General features: G+C 54.8%; 2 protein-coding genes across 12 annotated transcripts; one reads left to right on the top strand and one right to left on the bottom strand.

Annotated features, from left to right (window-relative positions):
• The first annotated feature begins 37 nt into the window (after positions 1-37).
• PTCD1 (pentatricopeptide repeat domain 1) lies at positions 38-11,731 on the top strand. Of its 6 annotated transcripts, none has more exons than XM_086373977.1 (9): positions 38-93; positions 1,143-1,622; positions 3,014-3,154; positions 4,374-4,592; positions 5,367-5,468; positions 6,193-6,900; positions 8,021-8,137; positions 8,762-8,944; positions 10,563-11,731. In XM_086373977.1, the coding sequence occupies exons 2-9, from the start codon at positions 1,164-1,166 to the stop codon at positions 10,743-10,745; spliced, it is 2,112 nt and encodes a 703-aa protein (XP_086230103.1). In that variant the 5' UTR covers positions 38-93; positions 1,143-1,163; the 3' UTR covers positions 10,746-11,731. The 6 variants fall into 6 exon arrangements, with proteins under 6 accessions (XP_086230103.1, XP_086230104.1, XP_086230102.1 ...); XM_086373978.1 differs by having other exon boundaries at positions 38-108; XM_086373976.1 differs by having other exon boundaries at positions 38-165.
• On the bottom strand, positions 11,158-18,956 carry BUD31 (BUD31 spliceosome associated protein). Of its 6 annotated transcripts, none has more exons than XM_086373988.1 (7): positions 18,740-18,956; positions 18,214-18,313; positions 17,564-17,678; positions 17,078-17,199; positions 13,186-13,308; positions 12,800-12,966; positions 11,158-11,397 (listed from the first exon to the last, which is right to left on the bottom strand). In XM_086373988.1, exons 4-7 carry the CDS (start codon positions 17,169-17,171, stop codon positions 11,347-11,349), a joined length of 435 nt encoding a protein of 144 aa, XP_086230114.1. In that variant the 5' UTR covers positions 17,172-17,199; positions 17,564-17,678; positions 18,214-18,313; positions 18,740-18,956; the 3' UTR covers positions 11,158-11,346. The 6 variants fall into 6 exon arrangements, with proteins under 6 accessions (XP_086230114.1, XP_086230116.1, XP_086230113.1 ...); XM_086373990.1 differs by having other exon boundaries at positions 18,874-18,956; XM_086373987.1 differs by lacking the exon at positions 18,214-18,313.
• Between the last annotated feature and the right edge of the window lie 150 nt (positions 18,957-19,106).

Here is a 19,106-nt window from a genome sequence, read left to right as displayed (position 1 = left end):
CCGCGCCGGGAGTTCACGACGCGGAGTGCGCGTGCGCGAGTCGGCCGGGTCGCACCTGGGAGAGCGCGTTGGGGACGCGGAGCTGGGGACGCGGTGCGGCGTGGCGGGGTCGGGACTGGCCGTGACGCGAGGCGGGGCGGGCGTGGCGCGGGCTCGGGGGCCGAGGTGCGTGTTCACTGGGCCGGACTCCTGGAGTGAGTTTCTCGTTTGACCCTCTCAGGAGCCCGGGCGCCAAGCGAAGGCGGGCCAGAGGGGCTGCGAGGATCGCTGCAAGGGTCGGAGGTGTAGGCCTCTGCTGAGGAGACCGGTGTAGGCCGGTGGAGAGAGGGCTCTGGTCGGCCTGAGGTTTCCCGGGAGGGTCTGGGGAGGGGTGGGTACCCCGGGGGAGGACGGCGGCAGCGGGTCTCTGATTCAGGGATTATTAACCCCGGGCGGGTGGAAGAACTCGGGGAGGAAGAAATTACACCTTTATTGTCATAAGTGAAACTTAGCAAGTATTTCCTCACCTGACGTTGTCTGTGCCCAAAACGAAGTCTTGATTGCAAATAGGGATGAGTGTAAATGATGGAGATAACAGTATCCACAACTGCTACAAACTCATTTACAGTCATCGCTGCTTCATCAGATCGACAGAACCTTGTTACTTAATACTTGGAAAAGAAGACTCTATAGTAATATAGCATGAGTTTATTTTAAAAGCATTCTGGTAGCGATTTCAGTATCAGTAATTACAATTCTCTGTCTTTTGATTAATGTGTGTAAACCCATTATTTAATGTGGCTACTTGAAAATTTAAAATTACATACAGGCTCGCACTGTGTTTCTGTTGGAGCCTCACCAGGTGCAGAATGGTCCAGATCGGTAGTTTTTTCGGTGCTCACCGTCCTGTGCCTGCACCCTGGTATCTTGAGATTGGATCGTTGCCATGGTGCTGTGTGGGTGATGTTATGGGTAACTCTGGTTTACAAGCATGGAGACTGAGGCCAGAGCAGCCAGTGCTCAGGGACGCGAGGATGCTTTGGTGGAGCTTCGATCTGAACCTAGGCTTTCTGACCTCAGGACTCGTGCTTGTACCACTTATCGGTCTTTCTGCCTTTTGGGACAACGAAGTTGACTTTCATTATTTTGCTGACCTATGCCAGGCCCCGAGGAGAACGCCGGAAATGGACTTCCTGAGGCTTGCCCGGCTCTTCTCCAGCCCCTGCCCCGTGGGACTGTCCATTGTGTGCCACCTTGACCCTCTCAGAGCCAGGTGGGCTGGAGGTAGGGCCGCAGGGTGGGTTTCGCCCGCGCCAGCAGCCTTCTCCAGCTCTCTCTCTCAGCTGCCCCTCGGCTCGCAGAGCCAGAAGAACACAGGCAGCCTCAGCTCTGACCCCGGCCAGCCCAGCCCCACGGCCACCCAGGAGGAAGGGGAGGAAGAGAGCTTTGGGACTCTCTCCGACAAATACTCCTCTCGGAGAATGTTCCACAAATCGACGGCCCAGCTGTATAACCTGCGGCTCAAGGAACAGAGTACTGAAGAAGATGAGGAAGGGGAGCTGGAACCAAAACCATGGCGGGGCCCCAGAAACACCCCTTACTGGTACTTCTTTCAGTGCAAACGCCTGATCAGGGAAGGAAAGGTAGGGAACCTCTGGACTCTGCTGCTCCCAACTCCTGCTTCCGCGGTGCCAGTCTTTTGTGAGGGGCTATCCTGCTGTCCTGGTGGGTGCTCAGGGCTTCTCTCCCCTCTTTGTCTTCATTCCCCCCAGTGCTGCCTCAGGCGACCCTCTAGCCCCCTGGCTTCCCGTGCCCCCTCCTCGATGCCATTCTCATCTTCCTGTTACCAACCCAGCCATCCCACGGGCTCCCCATCTTTGTGTCCAGCTGCCTCCTCACCATCTCCGTTACACTTACCCTTAGTGGCCTGGAATTCTTGTTCCCAACCTCAATTTCTCTACACTTTCTTCATCTCCCTAATTGGTAACCCGGTTTTTCCATCCGTCTAGGCCAAATCCCTTTACCCCTAGTCTTCTTTCTCCCACCAACTCTGCCTTCAAAGTGTCTCCCATCCTAACTTCTCACAACCCTCCCCCTGAATGCCCAGGCCTAGCCTTCTCCTCCCCACCCCCCACCCCCATCAGCTGTTATGACACTTGTCACTAGTCTCCCCGAGGCTCTCTCCACCTCTTACCCCGATGTGGCCTTAGACACGGAACCGTGAGCAGAGAGCAGGTGGGCTTTCTCCTTCCTCTAGCACTCCCCACGTATTCAGTGACAGTGGGGGTGTTCATTTTCTTAGGTGTTGATAATGACATTCCATTTAGGCTTAAAAATGTCTTGGCGGTATATGTTGAAGCTTTTGTGAATGAAGTGATACAATGTCTGGAATTTGCTTTAAAAAAAATTGAGTTGGAAGGAGGAGCGCAGGATATTGATGAATCAAGATTGGCCAAACATTAATAGTCGTTGTAATTACAGCTTTCTACTTTTGTGTGTATTTGAGATTTTCCGTAATGAAAAGTTGAGAAATAAAGAGAAGCCAGAGTCCTCATGATAGCATATGAAGCCTGCAAAAACTGCCTCTTCTCCCGCTCGACCCTCCCCTCCCTGTCTGCCTGCACCTCCCCTCCTTTACTCTCTCCCCCGCAGCCACCCCCCTAGCTCCCAAGCACACTCCTGCTTCAGGGCCTTTGCGCCGGCTGTTCCCTCAGTGAGCCACCTGGCTCCTTCCCTCACCTTCAGATCTTCATTTACCTGGGCATTGCCCTTGTGCTCAGAGAGTTCCCCCACAGTCGTGGGGCCAAGAGCGCTCATAGGTGGTGGGAGTCTGGTGGGCTTTCCTTCCTGGCCACCACGCAGTCCCCTTGCAGTGGAGCACAGGGACTGGGAGGCTGGTGGCAGAGGCCCAGGGTGCGTGTTTGGCTCCTGGGCTGGCCTGGGCTTGAGCTCAGGGAGGGTCCCTTAGCCTCGGTCTCCCTCCCTCTGCTGAGCCCCCTTCCCTGTGTCCTCCCTTCCCCAACCCCTTCCCCAGCTGGCCGAGGCCCTGGACCTGTTTGAGAGGCAGATGCTGAAGGAGGAGCGCCTCCAGCCCCTCGAGTGCAACTACACAGTGCTGATCGGGGGCTGCGGGCGGGCCGGCTACCTGAAGAAGGCCTTCAGGCTCTACAACGACGTGAGCATGGGGCAGGGGGGCGGCAGGCCAGGCGGCCTAGAACACGGGCTTTGGGCCCCAGAAGAGTTGGGTGCCGGTCCTGAATGTGTTCCCTGCTAGTGCATTACCCTGGGTGGCCAGTTTCGCCTCTCCAGCCTCAGTTTTGTGGTCTTAGCACAGGTGACATTACCTAGGCCAGAGTGCTTTATCCATCACGAAGGTTCCCTTTCCAGCTGCTCTTCACTGAGTGTCCTTCACATCTTTATCATTGTTGTTGATTACCTATTTGCCTGTCGTGTGTCTCCCCTCCAGAGAGTAAGCTCAGTGAAGACAGGCCTTGCCTGTCCTGGTAACCCCAGTGGCCAGTACCTGGCCTGTATTAAGTCCTTAGTATGCGTCTGTGGAATATGTGAACACATACAGAGCGTACCCCCATCCTCGAAGCTGGGATCACTGTCTTTGTTTCTCCAGTGAGGACGCTGAGGCCTGGAGAGATGAAGTGCTGTGTCTAAGGTTACCTGTCTCGAGTGCTGATTTGGAGTTGAGCCCAGCCACGGCCTGAGAGCAGGGCTCTGTGCGCTCTGCGGCAGCTGCTTGCTGCCCTCGGTCAGGTGGCCCTTCTCTGGGAAATAGAGAGCACTTGGCTTTACCAGGAGCTTCTCAAGCTTCATCACCGGGAGGGCTTGCGAAGCAGTGTCAGCCGGGCAGGAGGAAGGCTGGGGAGGCCTGAGATGTGCTGCAGGGCTGTGCTCCCGGCTGCCGCTCCAGGGGCCACTCTCCCAAGACGGTCTCCTTGGTAACGGCCTTCCAGTGTGACCGTATCACCCCCGTTTTTCCAATGACAAGCTGATTGCCCACAACCCCTCAGTTACTAAACATTGGAGCTGGGGTTTGATTACCCCTCCTGCCCTTTCCCAGATCAGATCTATCCCACAGATCTTAACAGTTAGGGCAACCTGGGCGGCCAGAGGGCAGGAACAGTTACAGCGGCCTGCCGTAAGAGCACTTCAGGCCCAGGGTGGGCTGCTGAGTGCCTTGGGGAGGATGCTTTCTTGTTTGGTGCCTCTGGGGAGCAAGGCCAGCTCTCAGGGCCCCTCAGGTTGAGTCGGGTTTGGAGAGCCCAGCTCTGTGTGTCAGTCGGCTCTGCCTCTTAGCAGAGTCCTCTCTAGCCTCCTATCCCCATGTCCCATGCATCCAGCTGACCCCAGAGCCACCTCCAAGTTTCTCCCTGTCTCCTCAGATGAAGAAGCGGGACCTGGAGCCCTCAGACGCCACCTACACAGCCCTGTTCAACGTGTGCGCCGAGTCCCCCTGGAAGGACTCCGCACTGCAGAGCGCCCTGAAGCTACGGCAGCAGCTTCAGGCCAGAAACTTCCAACTCAACTTGAAAACGTACCATGCCCTGCTGAAGATGGCCGCCCTGTGCGCGGACCTCAGGATGTGCCTGGATGTGTTTAAGGTGGGGCCATCCCTTCCTTCCTGCTCCCCACTCAGAGTGAGTCCTGCGAGGCCGGGCTAAGGCTTTGCCCTCTGTGTTCCTCGTGTGGGAAGGTTCAGATGCTGATGAGACAGGCCCCCTGTCGGCCTCTGGGACTCACCGAGGAGTCCCTGTGGTCAGAGTCCTGGGTGGGACAGGAAGGCCCCCGCCCTGTGAGGGTGGCGGGGGGGGGGTCGTGTGTGCTGCCGTGTGCTGTGTCCTGCTGAGGGCACTCGCTGGTGAGATGCATAGCGCTGAAGAGGAATCGGTGCCCGCCGGGGCATCGTTCCAAAGATCTTACGAGGCAAGTCCTGTGGCCCCTGCTTCACCGATGAGGAAACTGAGATGGGCGTTTAACCGATGAGGAAACTGAGATGGGTGCTTAATGCTTCCCACATTTGTACAGCAGGCTAGCGGTGAAGCCGGGACATGAAGCCAGCTCTGGTCAGTTCCAAAGCCTCATGTGCACGGGTTGAGTGGCTACTGGGCAGATCTTCGTGGAAGGGCTGCACAGGAGTGATAGGAGCAGAGCCCGGAAGACAGGCCTGGGAAAGTGGGAGTGCAGGCCCCGGGGAGCTCTGCTCCGAGGCTGGTGCTGAGCTGGCCCATGCCGGATTCGGGCCCCACTGCTGAGGATATGCAGCCCTGGCCCTGCCGTGGGGTGTCTGTTGGTCCTGAGCCAGACCCAGTGGGCCTGAGTCTGGGCCTCGATTCACCTGCAGAGTCTCAGCAGGCCCGCTTCGTTCCTTCCCCCAGGAAATCATCCAGAAAGGGCACGTGGTCACAGAGGAGACCTTCAGTTACCTGCTCATGGGCTGCATCCAAGACAAGAAGACTGGCTTCCGATATGCCCTGCAGGTCCGTCCCCCAGCTCTGCTTCCTGTCACCTGCTGCGCTGCTCGCCCCGCCACCCTGTGCCTGTGCTGGGGGCGAATGATGATGCTGGGTGCACTTCTTGAGCACCCACTCCTGCCCTGTGCTGGGTGTTTTTATATTTGTGATCTTTTGGCCTTCCCAGAGCACACTGTTCCCGGAGTTTTACAGATGGGTGCACAGCAGGCACTCAGAAAGTGCAACTGAAGCCAACCCTTAAGTTGGCCTGGACTCCTCCAGAACCTGGCCTCTCTGGCCGTTCCTCCCCGGGGAGTAGGGAGAAGGGCTGGGAGAAGCAGAGGGGTAGAAGTGGGACACAGTTTGGGGAAGCGAAGTGGGCTAGTGATCTACCTGCCACTGCAGGAGACACAAGAGACACGGGTGTGATCCCTGGGCTGGGAAGATCCCCTAGAGGAGGGAATGACTATTCACTCCAGTATTCTTGCCTGGAGAATCAGAGGAACCTGGCGGGCTACAGCCCATGGGGTTCCAAAGAGTGAGACATGACTGAGCGACTAACACATATGAAGGAGGGGAGGAGGGTGCCTGTGTAGGGTCCTGGGGCTCTCAGTTTCCTGGGTCCTCATTTGCCCAGAGCCTGGAGTCTTTCCCATGCCCCATTTGCCCACTGGTTGCTGCCCCAATGCCTGCTCTGCTGAAGGCTCGTCGGAGAAGGGGCTGGGGGCTGAGGTCTGCCTCTCCTCGGCAGGTATGGAGGCAGATGCTGAGTCTGGGGCTCCAGCCGAGCCGGCATGGCTACAACTTGCTGTTGGCGGCAGCTCGGGACTGCGGGCTGGGGGACCCAGTGGTGGCCTCAGCGGTGCTCCTGAGGCCCAGGGAGGAGACAGCCCTGCTCCAGCCCCCGGCCGGGGGGCGGCGGACCAGGAGGAGAGCCCAGGTCGGGGCAGACTGCAGCCTGTCAGCCAAGCTGCACGTGGAGGCCCTGGAGAGGCAGCTGTTTCTGGAACCTTCTCAGGCACTTGAGGGGCCTCAGGAGCCTGAGGAGGCCAGAGCCCCCAAGCAGGCCCAGTCTGGGATGGAGACCAAGGCAGAGCCTGACCACCCGGTGGCTCTCACCTCTGTGGCCCTGGAGCCGCCTCCCTGGGGGCTGGAGGCCAACCTCCTGACCCCGGGGGCGGCCCCCTTGGCTGTGGTCTCCTTTGGGACCGTGAGCACCCCTGCCGACAGACTGGCCTTGATGGGGGGCCTGGAGGGCTTCCTCGGCAAGATGGCGGAGCATGGGCTTCGCCCTGACATCAAAACCCTCACGCTGCTGGCGGAGGTGGTGGAGCCAGGGAGCTCCGCAGAGTCCTCGCTGCTGAGCGTCTTGGATGCGCACGGGGTGGAGCCCGACCTGACCTTCTTCAACACGCTGATGAAGAAGAAGAGCAAGCTGGGCGACCTGGAGGGGGCAAAGGTGAGGGGCTCGGGGATAAGGAGGCACAGGGCTCCTTCCTCTCCTTCTTCCCTGGACTCTCTCCTGCAGGCGTGTCAGTCATTCTCACCCGAGGTGGGCAGAGTGCCCAGAGCCCCTGTTCCAGGCCTGGGCTTGGGTGACAACTGGGAATCGAGTGGTGGACCAGCCATACCGCCAGCCCTCCCAGGGGGGCCCCCAGTGATGGGGGCAGACCCCAAACAAGTCCTCGCACTGACGCAGCATTCGGGGACGTGTGGCCTGAGAGGCTGGTGGTTCCTGAGTGTCCCCACCCTTCAGCCCCCGCATCCTCCCCCCGCCAGCCTCAATGACATCATCCATTGTCACACTCACTTTGCTTGATGCTGTCCTGAGAGTTTTGCATCATCTGTGTCTTTACTGACCACACCAGGAAGCTCTGCCGCCCGGGGCTTTACCCATTTCACACACGGGGACACCAGGGTCCTCACGGTATTTTGTCTGTTCATACGTGTTTCTGTGTGCTGCCCTTTTTGCCAGGAGCTCTGACCTGGGCTCTTACGAGCATCAAAGATGACAGAGCAGCCTCTGCCTTCAGGCCCTCTGTGCCCATCACAGCTTTCTCTCGAGCCCCTCCCTGGACCCGCCCTGACCCCGCCGGCCTGAGCAGGCATCCTCTTCCTCTCCTCCTGCCCGGGGCTCCCTCGGCCTGCACTGCACACACTGTTGTCGGCTTTGTCTCCAGCCCTGGACCACAGGACCGCCATCCCGAGGCCCCTGGTGCTCGAGCCACGTCCAAGTCCTGAGCGCAGTGTGGATGGTGGCTGGTCAAGGAGCAGGAGGGGCAGGAACATGGAGGATCCGGAGGAGAGATGGCCTGTTGGGGACCGGCAGGCTGGCAGGCAGGGTGTCCTCGCAGAGCAGTTGAATCCGGGGAGCCGAGCAGTGAGGTGCTGGGCAGGACCCCCAGCCTTGAGTGCTGGGCCGAGGCCGGCGCCCAGGGTGGTCAGCAGGGGGAGCCGCGAGGCCTTGGAGCAGAGCCATGCCCTGGCATCTCCAGCATCCAGCCGCGGGCTTCACCAGAGAAGGCTCTTACTGGGCTGGTGGGTTACAGTTCACAGTGACGCTGCCTCTGTCCCCACAGGCCCTGCTGCCCGTCCTGGCAAAGAGGGGCATTGTCCCCAACCTGCAGACGTTTTGCAGCCTGGCCATCGGGTGTCGCAGGCCAGATGATGGCCTGCGGCTGCTCTCAGACATGAGGGTGAGTGGGCCCCGCCCACGCAGGCCCCGGGAGCGAGGGTTGGGGGTGTGGGGGCCTCCCGAACCCCCCAGGCCTCTGTCCTCAGGGTAAGCTGCGGGGGAGCAGGGTAGGGAGAGTGGGGTCTCGAGCTTCCAGTGAGAAGGGTCATTAGTCCAGTTTGGGAGAAAGAAGACCCTGGTGAGGGGCCGCAGACACGAACACTGAGCCAGGGGTGTTCTCACTGAAGTGTGGCCGTGGGGTGATTGAGGGGAGCCAACCCTCTAGGGGCATGGAGGCCGTGATGGAAGCAGGGAGGGCCAGAATTTTCGGGGGACAGGTGTGCAGTGAACCCCCAGGAGGCATCTCCTGCCCATGGTTTACTGCCTGAGTGTGTTGATCTCAGAACAACCCTCTGCTCTGTCTCCAAGTTCTTCCGGGCTGAGAGGGCAGGGCCTCCAGCTGCTTGGGATGGAGCGTGTGGAGTGGGGAGTACAGCCTGTTGCTGCTGCGAGGTCCTGCCTGCCCTTCTCTCCCCTGGGGGCTGGTCTGCAGAGCAGGCCTGGGCAGCAGGGTGGCTCCCCAAGTATGACGCCCCACAGGGCCGCACTCTCCCAACCACCGCCATCCTCTCGCTGAATGTTGCAGGAGTCCCAGATGAGCCCCAACACCTACATCTACAGCACCCTCATCAACGCGGCTGTCAAGAAGCTGGACTACGCCTATCTCATTGACATCCTGAAGGACATGAGGCGGAACAGAGTCCCCGTGAATGAAGTGGTCATCCGCCAGCTGGAGTTCGCGGCCCAGTACCCACCCAGCTTTGACCGGGTGAGTGCACCTGGCTCTGACGTGCCCATCGTCTCCCTGGCCAGCGTCACCCTCACGTCCACCCGACCCTCATGCTGACCTCCTGGGGTTGGCATCCTCTTGCTTTAAACTGTCCACGGCTTCCCTTGGGGAGGATCCTACACTCCTCAGACCATAGCTGGCCGCTCCTTGTCCACGTGACTCATCTTCCGTCAGGCCGCTCTCCCCTTGGTACCCTGTCAACCCCTGGCCTGTGGTCACTTCTAGATAACACCAGCCTCTTCCATGCCTCAGGGTTCTCGTCTTCCCAGCAGGCTCCCCTGCTTTTCACGTTCCTGCTTCCTTCTCATCCCGTTGGTCCCAGCTGAGGTGGCTCTTCCTCAGCAGGGCCCCGCTGCCCCCTCCTTACATCACGGCTCCTCTTCATCCTGTTTCACGGCCCGTACTCACACGGACTCACACGGACTCATGTGTGACCCTCACTGTAAGGAGAGTGAACACCCCTAGAGGACGGGACTGTCTGTCTTGCTCACCGGGGTCCCGGGTCCCTGCCCGTCGTCGGGTGCCTGGCACAGACTGTTGTTGAATGAATGGGGATGGCAGGAGGGTGGTGACAGAATGTTCTGTAGCGGCCACTTGTCTCCTTGCTGTTCCGAAGGTGTCAGGCTCTGGGGTTCTGGTTTTGAGGTCTACCTCGTCAGGCTCTGTGGCCTGATGGGTAGGGAGCAAGTCAGCCAGGACACACCAAGCCATGGGGCTGGGGTCAGGGACGGCTGTGCAGGAAGGACACTGAGTGCCACTGAAAAGAAGGCTTAGTAAGAATTAGTGCGACGGCCATGGAGAGTGTACCAGGCAGAGGGCGGGGCTGGGCATCTTTGACCGTCCGATGGTTTGTTTTATTGATTGCTTAGAGTGCTTTACATACTCCATAGACTAGGCTTTTGTTGGTTCCATATTGCAAGTGTCTTCTAGTCCTTCCATATTGCAAAGTCCTCCGTGGAAGACCCACTAGGGGTCTTCTCAGGTTCAACCAAGAGTCACCAATTACCACAGGCCTAAACCTTATTGTATTCACTCATGATGTGGAGCTTGTGTCGTCAAATTTTTGCTGCAGGAACTTTCAGGCTCTATCAGATACAGCTCACAATTGCTCAACCTTTTGAATCAACTCATTTATCATCATGTGGTAGCAGTGTTTATTTCATGCATCTTTGTCTTTTTATCTATGTGCTCCTGTGTCAACTTTCTCTTGGTATCTACCTGGCATGTCTTGTTTCCTTTTCTCTGTCCCACCTTTCCTGAGACCCTTGCAGCAGTGCAGAGGTGACAGTCGGGAGGGTGGCAGTGCCTGCGCCAAGCAGGAGGTGCTCAGCAGTGGGGGCAGAGCAGTGGCACCTGGCGAGTCTAGCTTTGGGGGGCTGGGGTGCCATCGCTGGCTAGAGGGGCTCAGCAGCACAGACTTAAAGGAAGTCTCTACTCTGTGTTGATCAGCTTCTCTGCCCTTTTCCTTTTGACTAACTGGAAGCAAGAACAGCTTCCCTGAGGCCTGAGCCACCTGCCGCGGTTTGGGGTCTGCTGTAGGTAGCAGGCAGTGAGTCTCATTGTGGCCCCTCTGAACTCCATGCTTTTCCAATTACAGTACAAAGGGAAAAACACCTACTTGGAGAAGATTGATGGCTTCCGGGCTTATTACAAGCAGTGGCTGAAAGGGATGCCAGCGGAGGAAACCCCCCACCCGTGGCAGAAGTTCCAGACAAAACCAAAAGGAGACCAGGACACCAGCACTGAGGCTGATATGGACAAAGGCCCTGGGGGCAGGTGAGGAGGAGGTCCTAGGGGACCCCCAGCAGAGCCGGAACAACGTGCACAGCCTTCATGGGGCTCTGTGGGAACCCTGAGTCCCCTTCACGTGAAAGACACTGAGCGTGCTGGGGCAGCTGCAAGCACGAGGGCAAGTCCAGGGTCAGGGCTCCAGCTCAGGCATCAGCCTGAGGACAACTGCTGGCCCAGGTGCCCAACAAGGTCATGGCAAGCGCCAGAGCAGCGTGGGCCGCCTTGGTCTGTCATCTCAGGCCATCCCCATCTGCGGGTGACAACGAGGACGGTGAGTTTGCTCCAGGTCACATAACACAGATGAGGAGTCGGGATCGAGTCCTAAGGGCGACTAGTCTCCGGGGCCTGGTGATGTCCCCTGGGTGCCAGACCACTGGCTCTAAGAAGGGACGCAAAGCCCAAAAGCTTTAGTTTTTTTTATTTCTACAAATCACAGCTGATGAACACCAAAACCTTCCCACAGAGAGACCATGCTCCTAGTCGGGCCTGGGGACCACTCTGAGGAAGAGCTGCTCCCAGGAAGGGTGGCGTGACGGGCAGAGTCCTGCGCAGCCCAGAGTCCGGGGTGGGTGGAGGTTGGGGCCTGATGCTCAGCCAGAGCAGCCCCGGCAGCCACAGTGTGTGCACTCGATGATCCGGCCCTGTGGACAGAGGACCCCTGCGACCCTGTGCCAACATACGGGGGCCCCCCAAGGGAAGTGTGGCCGCGGGACACCCACTCCCCACGGACCCTGCGGACAGAGGACCTGAGACCCTGCGCCCACATGCACGAGCCCCCCAGAGGGAGGCGTGACCATGGGACACCCACTCCCCTTGGACCCTCCTCAGAAACCCTCCATGATGGTGTGGGATGGGGAAAATTCAGCTCCCTTGTGACGATGAGAACAGCTGCTGTTGACAGTTAAATTTCTATGAGGATTTAACTTATACAAACTCAGTGTACATACTTGCCCCCAAAAAGGAAAAAAAAATCTCTGAGTGATTCCTGTTATTCTGTGAAGCAAGCATGACACACCCTTCAATGAGCTGGAGGCAACTGTGCTGCTGCTCTCGGGGCTCAGTGCCAGGGGCCTCACGGTCTCCTCTGGGCTGGGAACTTTCTAATAGGGGTGTGGGGAGAACAGGGTGTCCTTGAATCTGTATGGCGGCAGGACAGTTGTACCCCGGCCCAGGTGTGTGCTCTAGTGTCCGGCCGAGGGCCTGCCCAGTACAGAAAAGGGGTTTATTCTCCGTTTCCCTCTTTTCTGGAGAAGCAAAACTGGTCTAAGGAAACAGGATCCAGTGGTGAAACTCAACTAAACCTGTTCTGGGCAGTGGACCGTGGGGCTCCTGCAGCTCTGCCCCGCGCCCGCCCCCCCAGACCTGCACAGAGCCTCCTCGGAGGGCAGACTGTGCTTGCCCTCCGCTGCTCCGCACGCCCATCCTGAGCTTCCAGAGGACTCGGGGACAGACCTGCCTGCTGAGCTGAAGCCCGTGGGCCAGAGGCGAGGCTCTCCACAGAAGCTAACCAGTGCTGCAGCCTGAAGGGACTGTGAGAAAGAGGGCATCTGGCCTGACCTCACTCATGGGCAGCTGAGGGGCTGTACTCACAGGCCGCTAACGGCCCAGTGACCCTCCTCTGCGCCTGCTGCCACTCCCCTTCAGGGGCGCCTGCGCACGGAGCTCACCACTGCACCCCAGCACCGTTCCCTAGCCGCTCCAAGAGTTCTGGCGCAAAATGCAGTGAGGCTCAAGTTAAAGTGTCACTGGGAGCAACAGGAGGCCGGGAAAAAAGAGGGATGAACCCCTACTGCCTGGCCCACCCTCCCCTGGCTTAGCCTCCCAGCCACGCTGGGGTGGGGGTCATCACCCGCATTTCCTGTGTGAGGGTAGGAACCAGTAACTTGCCTGGCATGGATCCCTGACCAGAGGGGCTCCCTCTCACAGGGAGGGCCAGCAGAACACCCAGCCATAGGACAGAACATAAAACCTGTTGTGGTCAGCTGAACTGCTTATGCTAGCATCACACTCAGTTGTCAGACAGGAGGGGGGCGGTGGCCTTACCACTTCCAGCTTGCTTTTGGGGACCCGGCAGATGCAGTTTGTCCCAAAATTGGTGTCCCGAGTCTGAATGCACCGCAGGCAGCACAGGTTCTCATACCCCTGCTTTTTCCATTTTGCAATCAAGTTTTTATCTGCATAGCCTTCTTTAATACAGTACTCATACAGTTCTGCAAAAAGACGGGGAAAGGCCATCAGACCACAGTGTAACAAAGCTCTCCGGCCCGCAGCCCATCACTGCCCACCCTGAGAAAAAGTGTTGAGTCAACACTGGCCCCTTTTCATTTTTTGGAAACAGCAAACATCATGATACTTGCTGAGGTTTCAAGAATTATTTAAATCGGATGCCACTCAAGCTGGAAAGGCCAAGAGAACATTCGGCCAGTTACCTCTGCTTATGGCTTTCCGCTTGTAGAAGAGGTCAAAGATGTAGCGGGTTTTCTGGTGATGGATCCTGAAGATGGGCCACAGAGATTCCACTTTCCTCTTTCCTTCGTGAGGTTCTGTCTCAGCTGTGGAGAAAACACGGGTGTTTGCTTTGTTTTGGAAACTAGGGTTAGTCTGCACAGGATATAGTATTGTCATATCACCGGGGATTTATAACTCAGCTCAACAAACAGGATTCTGTGATCTAAGCCAAAGGCAGGTACGAGGATTCGGCAACACCACTTGTCTGCTGTGGGTGAGAGCATGCTCTGGGTACCCAGTGTACAGCAGTGAACAAGACAGACCACAGAGCCAAGGTCTGGGGAGGAGGAGGCAGACCAGCCCCTGGTGGTGCAGGGTAACGGCCACAGAGAAGAAAGAAACATGGAAGGGGGTGGTGAGTCTAGTGTGGAAAGCCATGTAGCCGGATGGGATGATAGGGAGGTGGCGGTGGGGACCACGGAGCACCTCAGGCCTGGCTGTCCTGGAATTGGAACCTTCCCACGCTTTGGTGGTGGTGTTTAATTGCTCAGTCATGTCAAACTCTGAGACCGCATAGACTGTAGCCCACCAAGGTCCTCTGTCCATGGGATTCTCCAGGCAAGAATACTGGAGTGGGTTGCCATGGCCTCCTCCAAGAGGATCTTCCTGACCCAGGGGTGGAACCCACATCTGCATTGCAGGCAGATTCTTTACCACTAAGCCACCAGAGAAGCTCCTGTGCTTAGAATCATTTCTTAAGGTTTTAATCACAGCATTTCTCTTTGGACCTGTTTTCACAAGGTCGTGTGAACATTCTTGGATATCATTTTGGACAGGTCCACACACACAGTGGAAGGCAGCCTGCAGTGGGCAATGTGGAGTCCTGCCCCTGGGAAGGTATGAAGAGGCCAGGGGTAGGGCCCTCGTGGCTCAGGGTAGACTCAGGTTTCTGCCTCTTAGTTAATGCCCCAAATGGCCTATTAACTCCAGAACCTGAGCAACAATTCTTTTAAAGTGCCACTCTTAAAAAGTCTAAATACATGTTCATTATTAGACTTTCAACTAGTTCAAAGTACTTGTAAAAGCAAAGTTATTTACAAGTCCTGGTTACAGTCCACAGAAATAGTGCCTATACTTCTCAGTCACACATAAACCCCCCACCACACCCCTCTCTGTTCCTCAGTCCCTATAATCAGGCTCTGTTTGTCTAGGAACTTCTAGGGTAATAGTGGCTGTACAAAAACTTGAGTAGTAAGCTAGGAGATATACAAAGAGCTGGGCAGTTGTGCTGAGCTTAGGAAATACAGGGACAAACTAAAAGAGAAAACAGCAACTTTGCTTTCTAAGGTAACAGTGCCAACTGCTTCAACAAGTGTGAGCTCTTCTATAGAACAGCTCAGTCAGAGGGAAAGGCCAGCGGTGCCACTAGCTCTGGTCCTCGGCGGCCCAGAGTGTGGCTGCAAATCCCAAAGGCAAACGTGAGTTGAAGGCAACAAACTGGAGGCTGGCAGCCCTGCCGGCCTGGAGGCAGGCTTTGGTTCCCCCACAGATGCTTTTTTTTAGGTTTGAATGTTAAATTGGAAGAGTTCACATAGAAAACCTGATTTCTTGCTCATCTTGGGGGTGAAAAAAAGCAGCAAATCTGGAAAAGCTGAGGCTGCATCTGACGTGGCAGAAAGGGCCTGGGTGGGCAGCAGCTTCTGCCCACCCCAGAGCTTGCTGCTGTCCCCAACACTGCATCAGCTCTGCCACCACCTGCCAGCCACTCTTTTTCTTTATAGTGGAAGTGAAAGCAACAGGAAACTGGGGCTTAAAACCTGCATATTAAAAATGGGAAAGCCAAGAAGAACTAGATGGTTAAAGAAAAAGAACACTTTTGACAGTAAAGAACATCTTATCTATCTAAATGCTCTCCCTTCAAGAAGTCATCCCTTAAAAAGAGGTTTATTTTCTTTAGAAAGACGGTAACAATAACCCTGTGTACGAGACAGCAAAAGAGACACTGATGTATAGATCAGTCTTATGGATTCTGTGGGAGAGGGAGAGGGTGGGGAGATTTGGGAGAATGGCATTGAAACATGTATAATATCATGTATGAAACGAGTCGCCAGTCCAGGTTCGATGCACGATACTGGATGCTTGGGGCTGGTGCACTGGGACGACCCAGAGGGAGGGTATGGGGAGGGAGGAGGGAGGAGGGTTCAGGATGGGGAACACAGGTATACCTGTGGCGGATTCATTTCGATATTTGGCAAAACTAATACACTATTGTAAAGTTTAAAAATAAAATAAAATTTAAAAATTTAAAAAAAAGAAGAGGTTTATTTCCAAGGACTCACAAATTACCTCTTCTATCACAGCAATCTCTTTAAATTCCTTTATGTTGAATAAAGATCTGTTTGGAGGAAAAAATCAGCCCCAAATGACCTTGATTATTGCAAGTTCTGGGTAGTTAATAGAAGTTACCTGATATACTCAGCTTCAAAAAAAGGAAGCAAAGTTAACATCCACTTGCTAATTATTGCTGAAGGGATAACTTCAGAATAACAAGCATTAATTACCAAAAACCTTTAAGAAAAAAAGATTGCTTTAAAAAGCAATTCAGTAAGTAGTTAACACTGTGACAGGGCCAACAGAAGAGGATGGCGGAGGATGAGACGGTCGGATGGCATCACCGACTCAACGGACATGAATTTGAGCAAACTCCAGGAGATAGTGAAGCCCAGTGTGCTGCAGTCCATGGGGTCACAAAGTAGGACACGACTTAGGGACTGAACAACAACAGGGCCAACAACGCTTGTGGCTTCAGGTTAAATTTCCCAAAACTGCACACTACACTGATACACCAAGTGCAAGATCACATAACACTTAGGGGGAGGTGAAGACTGCATTCTGGACAACTGGTGGATGATGCAAAGATAAAGTGATGATGATGCAAACCCACAAGAAAAATCCAAATAAAAACATTTCAGAAAATTTGGAGTGAAAAGAACAGGATTTTCCAAGTAAATATATTTTGTATGATTTTAAATATACTTTTTGATGAAAGTGACAGAGGAGAGTGAAAAAGTTGGCTTAAAGCTCAACTGTTGATTCAGAAAACTACGATCATGGCATCTGGTCCCATCACTTCATGGGAAATAGATGGGGAAACAGTGTCAGACTTTATTTTTCTGGGCTCCAAAATCACTACAGATGGTGACTGCAGCCATGAAATTAAAAGACGCTTACTCCTTGGAAGAAAAGTTATGACCAACCTAGATAGCATATTCCAAAGCAGAGACATTACTTTGCCAACAAAGGTTCGTCTAGTCAAGGCTATGGTTTTTCCTGTGGTCATGTATGGATGTGAGAGTTGGACTGTGAAGAAGGCTGAACGCCAAAGAATTAATGCTTTTGAACTGTGGTGTTGGAGAAGACTCTTGAGAGTCCCTTGGACTGCAAGGAGATCCAACCAATCCATTCTGAAGATCAGCCCTGGGATTTCTTTGGAAGGAATGATGCTAAAGCTGAAACTCCAGTACTTTGGCCACCTCATGTGAAGAGCTGACTCATTGGAAAAGACTCTGCTGCTGGGAGGGATTGGGGGCAGGAGGAGAAGGGGACGCAGACATGACTGAGCGACTGAACTGACTGACTGTAAATAATTCTAAGTAGACTATTTGATTTATACTCCCTAAAGGTCTTATATACTCAAAAACATTTTTGAGGACCTTCTCATTTGTATTATCTTACTTTCTGGCATTTATGGTATTCCTATCAGTTAAAAAGCAAACAAAACATGTCAGTGTCAGGCAGCCTTGGTGGTGCAGCTTGTCTCTTCCCATTTATCTGTGGGACACAGCCCACCCAGACAGAAACTCTCCAACTCACCTTCTCTCATTTTTTGATCTAATTCATCCAGTGTTGGCTCAATCAACTCCCACCCATCTGGGGGAGCTTTCCGGCTTCTTTTGACTTTAGGCATTTTTTCCCAGAAGATAGTCTGCAAAAATCTGTGGGGGAAAAAAATTAAAATGAATTGGTTTCTGAGCCTCAAGATCCCCAGAGGACTTCACAAGCCACAACTCTGGTGCACGTTAATATCCGTAAGTCTGTTTCCTCATCTGTGTAACGGAGAGAATCTACTTATGGGGCCATGTGAGGCCTTGATTATATGTAATGTGCCTGGTATTTAATGTTTGCTTAGTAGGGTTTTGCTATTATCATACAAAGAATAAGACACACACTGTCCCTGAGAAGGTGATATTCTAGCAAGGAAATGCAAAGTGGAAAGGGAATTCTAACACAGTGTGAGGGAGACTGACTGGGAGAGCAAAGATGAGTGTTTAAAAAGGAAAAAGAGTGAAACCAAAGTACCTTAGGGTCTGCTTCCCAAGAGTATAATAGAAAGATCTCAGGTCTCTTCAGTTAGGATTCTTGTCCAGCTATGACTTTGGAGAGGTCACATTCCCTTTATGGTCCTCAATCTTGTCTATAAGGTGAGGACAGTGTATTAACTGGATTGCCAAGGTCTCTTTTAAACCCAACAAACATACTATATAAAGGAAGTCATGTAAAGCCCAAAGAAAAGACCAGCCCAGATCTACATAGCAAGTCATTTTTCAAACCGCAAGGCATTTCATAGCTAGCAAAGAGAACTCAGGGTGGGACTTCCCTGGTAGTCCAGCTGCTAAGACTCTGAGCTCCCAATGCAGGGGGCCTGGGTCCCATCCCTGGTCAGGGAACTAGTTCCCACATGCCGCAATTAAGAGTTTACATGCCTCAACAAAGACCCGGTGCAGTCAAATAAATACTTTCAAAATATTTTTTTAAATACACTAAAAGAGAACTCATGTTAATTAGCTTTAAGCAGAGCAGACTCCTTTCCCACGCTCATTCAGTTCCTCCCTCCTGATATGTTTACGAAGCCCCGCCCTCTTCGCCCCATCGTGAATTCTCAGCAACAACCTTACAGAAGATCAAACTCAGGGTTGCACAGAGCTGGGAACCGGCAGAGTTTGACTCACCAGGGGCTCCTGACTCCCAAATCTGAGGTCTCTACACTTGTCTCCCCTGCTCTGAAGCTAGAGACGAATGGAATCTGGTCCCTGTCCCAAGGAGCACGGGCTGGGTGGACAAAGACAAGGGAATGACCACTCTGCTAAGACCCACAGAGAGTGGAGGGCCTGGCCCAGCTTGGGAGTCAGTGGAGGCCTCCCATGGGAGGTAACAGCTAAGAAGCAACCTGGTCAGGAAGAACGAGATGTGGGGCGGTGTTAGAAAAGTGGTAGCGCTCGGGAGGGGCGGCGAGCAGAAAGGCGTTCGGAAGAAGCTCAGTGAAGACGCTACAACCCGGGTTGTAAAAAGGCTCAGGGAGACTACGGCATCTGAACCGGGATTACAAGGAAAAGCAATATTTAGACAACAAACGTTCTAGACGAGGAGGGAAATGCGCGAAAAGTAAGGGCGGGGAAGCCTAGAAGCAAGGGAACCCCCAAATTTCCCATGCCCTCCGCGGACCCAGCAAGACGCCGCCTAGTCTCGGGAACTCACTTCGACCTTCGGGTCCAGAGGCCCGAACCTGTCCCAGTTCGGCTGTTCAGATCGCCTTCTGGGCCAACGCAGACGTCCGATCCCTGGCCCCCAGCCGTTACCAAGGTCCTAGAGAAGAGAAGGGAAACACTCACTAGGCCCTCCGTCGCGATACAACGTCCCTTGTGTATCCACCGCCTCAGCTTCCCCAAGTATCTCTTCACGATGAGGTCCTCGCGGAGCCCCGCCCCATGGAGCGCGGCGATTGCGTTTCCTTAGGTGTCCGCAGCCCTGCCTGTGTAGAATTCCAGCGCCGCTGTCTCCTTTCGTCCGCACTGCCCGGCGGGGTGGGCTAGCAGGCTCCCGCGCCTCCCGCGGCGGGGGTTGG

Source organism: Bos grunniens, chromosome 25 (genome assembly GCF_055505025.1).
Source record: "Bos grunniens cultivar Pamir isolate PY7600 chromosome 25, Bosgru_T2T1.0, whole genome shotgun sequence".
NCBI classification, from domain to species: Eukaryota; Metazoa; Chordata; class Mammalia; order Artiodactyla; family Bovidae; genus Bos; species Bos grunniens.
This window is presented reverse-complemented; position numbering and strand designations above follow the sequence as displayed.

Bases quoted from the DNA above. Each gene is read 5' to 3' on its own strand.
- BUD31 (XM_086373988.1), bottom strand. From the start codon at position 17,171: ATGCCTAAAGTCAAAAGAAGCCGGAAAGCTCCCCCAGATGGGTGGGAG. The intron at 13,309-17,077 runs GTGAGTTGGAGA...TTTTCTCCACAG, and splicing joins AGATCAAAAAATGAGAGAAG to CTGAGACAGAACCTCACGAA. The intron at 12,967-13,185 runs GTAACTGGCCGA...GTCTTTTTGCAG, and splicing joins GCGGAAAGCCATAAGCAGAG to AACTGTATGAGTACTGTATT.
- PTCD1 (XM_086373975.1), top strand. From the start codon at position 849: ATGGTCCAGATCGGTAGTTTTTTCGGTGCTCACCGTCCTGTGCCTGCA. The intron at 3,155-4,373 runs GTGAGCATGGGG...CTGTCTCCTCAG, and splicing joins CCTTCAGGCTCTACAACGAC to ATGAAGAAGCGGGACCTGGA. The intron at 8,945-10,562 runs GTGAGTGCACCT...TTCCAATTACAG, and splicing joins ACCCACCCAGCTTTGACCGG to TACAAAGGGAAAAACACCTA.